A 3,786-nucleotide genomic window follows, 5' to 3' on the forward strand; every position below is an offset into this window, starting at 1 on the left:
TAGTGATGAAGTAGCCACGGAAATTGATTTTTATATATGGTTGGGTCACAACATATTGAAAGGGAACTTTATTGAAAGGCCAGAAGGTTGAGAACCACTTTTCTTAGAAGGACAAGGAAGACACCACAAAGGGAGACACGTCTTTGAGGCTGACTTGTTGTTGTTGGCGAGAGACTCGAGTTGAGCCAGTTCCCCCCCATTCTCAGTCCCCCCCCCCCATTCTCTCCTCCCCGCAGCCTGTTCACACCCCTCTCTCGCCCGCCCTCCCCTCTGAGTCTCCCCCGGCCCCGGTCGGCCCCTGCCCGCAGGCCCCCTCCCTCCTCCTCGGGTGACACCCCACTCCCGGCCAGACCCCATACCCCACTGAGTCGCATCGACGTGCGCCCTCCCTCGGAATGGGGCCCCCAGCGCCAGGCCCTTTCCCGGCCTCCCACTCCTCGCCGAGGACCCGCTTCCGAGGCTGGGGGAGGAAGGCCCCCCCGGAGCCCCCAGCCGTGGCATCAGGAGGCCAGGACGCAGGTGAGTAGGGAGGAGATGGGGCTGTAGCTCCAGGCTGGCCTCGGGGCCATTACACCTTCAGCATTTGGGGGATTGTAGTCCGGAGGACCCTCCGCCTGGACAAGGGCGTGAGAAGAGGTGTGGGTTGCACAGAAGTGGGGTGGGTTGCAACTGCCTCCTGTCTCCAGTTTGTCTTTCCAAGTTGGCCGCCTGCTATTTTCTCTGGGCATCACGGGATTGGAGCCCAGAATTATCCACAGCTAACCACAAGAGTGAGAGGGAGGGCAGAGGGCAGCTCCCATCCGCCCTGGGGCTGGTTGGCCAGACTTGTCTCTCTCTCTCTCTCTTTTTAAAAAATATATTTTATTGATTTTTTACAGAGAGGAAGGGAGAGGGATAGAGAGAAACATCGATCAGCTGCCTCCTGCACACTCCCTACTGGGGATGTGCCCGCAACCAAGGTACATACCCTTGGCCGGAATCCAACCTGGGACCCTTCAGTCCGCAGGCCGAGGCTCCATCCACTGAGCCAAACGGGTCAGGGCCAGGCTTGTCTCTTTATTAGCATCCTGCGTGTCCCTACAGTGACACTGGGCCGGAGAGCAGGTAGTGGAGGAAGTTAGGCGGCCCAGTTTTGAACCTCAAAGGGCCTCCCAGGGCACTTCAGTTCTGGGCACACCCACTTTATTTTTTTAAATATATTTTTATTGATTTCAGAGAGGAAGGGAGAGGGAGAAAGAGATAGAAACATCAGTGATGAGAGGGAATCATTGATCGGCTGCCTCCTGCACACCTCCCTACTGGGGATCGAGCCCGCAACATGGGCATGTGCCCTTGACCGGAATCGAACCTGGGACCTTTCAGCCTGCAGGCCGGTGATGCTCTATCCACTGAGCCAAACCAGCTAGGGCTGGGCACCCCCACTTTCATATGTGTTGCTAAGACATGCCAATTTCTGAATATCTCTTTTTCAATATTCCTCCCAGGTCCCCTCTGGCTCCTCCACTTATATCCAGCTGCCCCCAAGATCTCCTGGGACTCGGGCTTCCATGGTTTTATTGGTAAATATCCTGGGGCACCTCGAAACCGCCAGAGCCCCCTCCCTTGCTTTCCTGGCTAAGCTGAACCTCATGTGGACTAGTGAGCCTAGACTGGGGCGGGTGTTTCAAGGGCCTTGGGCAGGGGCTTCCGTTAGTTTCCTCAGGCTGCCGCAAACCAGGTGGCATACATACAGACTATCTCTCCATTCAGTCATAGCATCTTCTAGATCTTTTACTTGAGTCTTAAAGTTTTTCCATAGAGATCTTATGTGTTCTTAGTTAAGATAACGCTCAAATACCTGACAGATTTTTTTAAAATATATTTCTTTATTGATTTTAGAGAGGAAGGGAGAAGAAGAGAGAGAGAAATGTCAATGAGAGAGAATCATTGATCGGCTGCCTCCTGCACGCCCCCAACTGGGGATCGAGCCTGCAACCCAGGCATGCGCCCTTGGCCGGAATCGAACCTGGGACCCTTCAGTCCACAGGCTGATGCTCTATCCACTGAGCCAAGCCAGCCAGGGCTACCTGACAGTTTTTATACTATTTGAATGACATCATCTTTTCAATTATGTTTTCTAGTTATTGATGGTGTAGAGATATGCTATTTAAAACATTTTTGATTGATTTTTTTTTGAGAGAGAGAGATCAATTTGTTGTTCCACTCATTCATTCCATTCATTGGTTGATTCTTGTATGTGTCCTGACTGTAGATCAAGCCCCCAACCTTGGCATGATGCTCTAACCCCGTGGTCGGTAAACTGCGGCTCCCGAGCCACATGCGGCTCTTTGGCCCCTTGAGTGTGGACCCTAATGAAGTTAATAACAATGTACCTACCTATATAGTTTAAGTTTAAAAAATTTGGCTCTCAAAAGAAATTTCAATCGTTGTACTGTTGCTATTTGGCTCTGTTGACTAATGAGTTTGCCAACCACTGAAGTCTAACCAATTGAACTACCTCGCCAGGGCTAGAGATATGCTATTAATGTTTATCTTGCATGTGACATCCTTGCTGAATTCTATTTGTTCTAATCTTTGATTCTGTTGGTTGGCTTTTCTGGGTAGATGAGCATGTCATCTGTAAATTATGGTTTTTATTTTCCCCTTCCTATTCTTTTCTTTTTTAAAGATTTTAAAATTGATGTTTAGAGAGAGAGGAAGGGAGAGAGAGAGAGAAACATCCATGATGAGAGAGAATCATTGATTGGCTGCCTCCTGCACGCCCCTCCCCGGGGATCGAGCCAGCAACCTGGGCATGTGCCCTGACCAAGAACCAAACTGGCAACCAATCCCCACAGGCCAGGCTGAGGGAGGGCTCCAGGGTGTGTCCAGCCTGACTCTCCCAGTCCCAATCAGCTGGACCCCAGCAGCAAGCTAACCTACCGGTGGGAGCGTCTGCCCTGGTGGTCAGTGCACATCATAGCAACTGGTCGAACAGTTGAACAAACAGTCAGACACTTAGCATATTAGGCTTTTATTATATAAGAATGATATATACACATACACACACACACACACATATGTTGATTTCAGAGAGGAAGGGAGAGGGAGAGAGAGATAGAAACATCAAAGATAAGAGAAAATCATTGATCGGCTGCCTCCTGCACGCCCCACACTGGGGATCAAGCCTGCAACCTGGGCATGTGCCTTGACCGGGAATCGAATCATGACCTTCTGGTTCATAGAGTAACGCTCAACCACTGAGCCACACGGTTAGGCAAACTGACAACCTTTTGATGCCCAGGATGATGCTCAACCAACTGAGCCACACTGGCTGGACTGTCTTCTGTGTCTCACAGCATTGGGCAGGATCTCTAATACTGTGTTAAACGGTAACAGTGGTAGTGGGCATCCCTGGTTTAGTCTCAGCAGTAAAGGAAATGTCTAAATGGTTCCCGTTAATGATAATACTTCTTATAGCTATTTGTTAACAGAGCACGTGGTATCTTCCTAAAGCCAAGAAGTAGACAATGGGCCTGCTGAGGTTTGCTAACGCTTGGAGCGAAGATAACAGGGAGGGGGTGTCTGTCGGTAGAAGCGGAGCGGGCTCAGCTCTGAGCTGCAGTAAAGCCCTGGCCGCCCCGGTGACCCCGGCTTTCTCTCCTCTTCCTCACCGGGGCCCTCCCCCGGACTCTTCTTTCAACCAAAGTTTGGGGACAGATGTAATCCCTCCCGGGACCCAACCGCTGCTGAGGTCCAGGGTGGGGAGAAGATATTCTAGGTGTGTGTGTCGGGGGGGGGGGGGGG

General features: G+C 51.1%; 1 protein-coding gene across 1 annotated transcript in view; it reads left to right on the forward strand.

Annotated features, from left to right (window-relative positions):
• The window catches only part of PLEKHA4 (pleckstrin homology domain containing A4), a 24,316-nt gene that overhangs the window by 7,048 nt on the left and 13,482 nt on the right, over positions 1 to 3,786 (forward strand). Inside the window, exons 6-7 of the mRNA XM_023748718.1 lie at positions 237 to 519; positions 1,485 to 1,559. Coding sequence (XP_023604486.1) covers positions 237 to 519; positions 1,485 to 1,559 — 358 coding nt within the window. The remainder of the gene's footprint in view (positions 1 to 236; positions 520 to 1,484; positions 1,560 to 3,786) is intronic.

The sequence above is a fragment of the Myotis lucifugus genome, unplaced genomic scaffold (genome assembly GCF_000147115.1).
Source record: "Myotis lucifugus unplaced genomic scaffold, Myoluc2.0 scaffold_1725, whole genome shotgun sequence".
In the NCBI taxonomy this organism is placed as follows: domain Eukaryota; kingdom Metazoa; phylum Chordata; class Mammalia; order Chiroptera; family Vespertilionidae; genus Myotis; species Myotis lucifugus.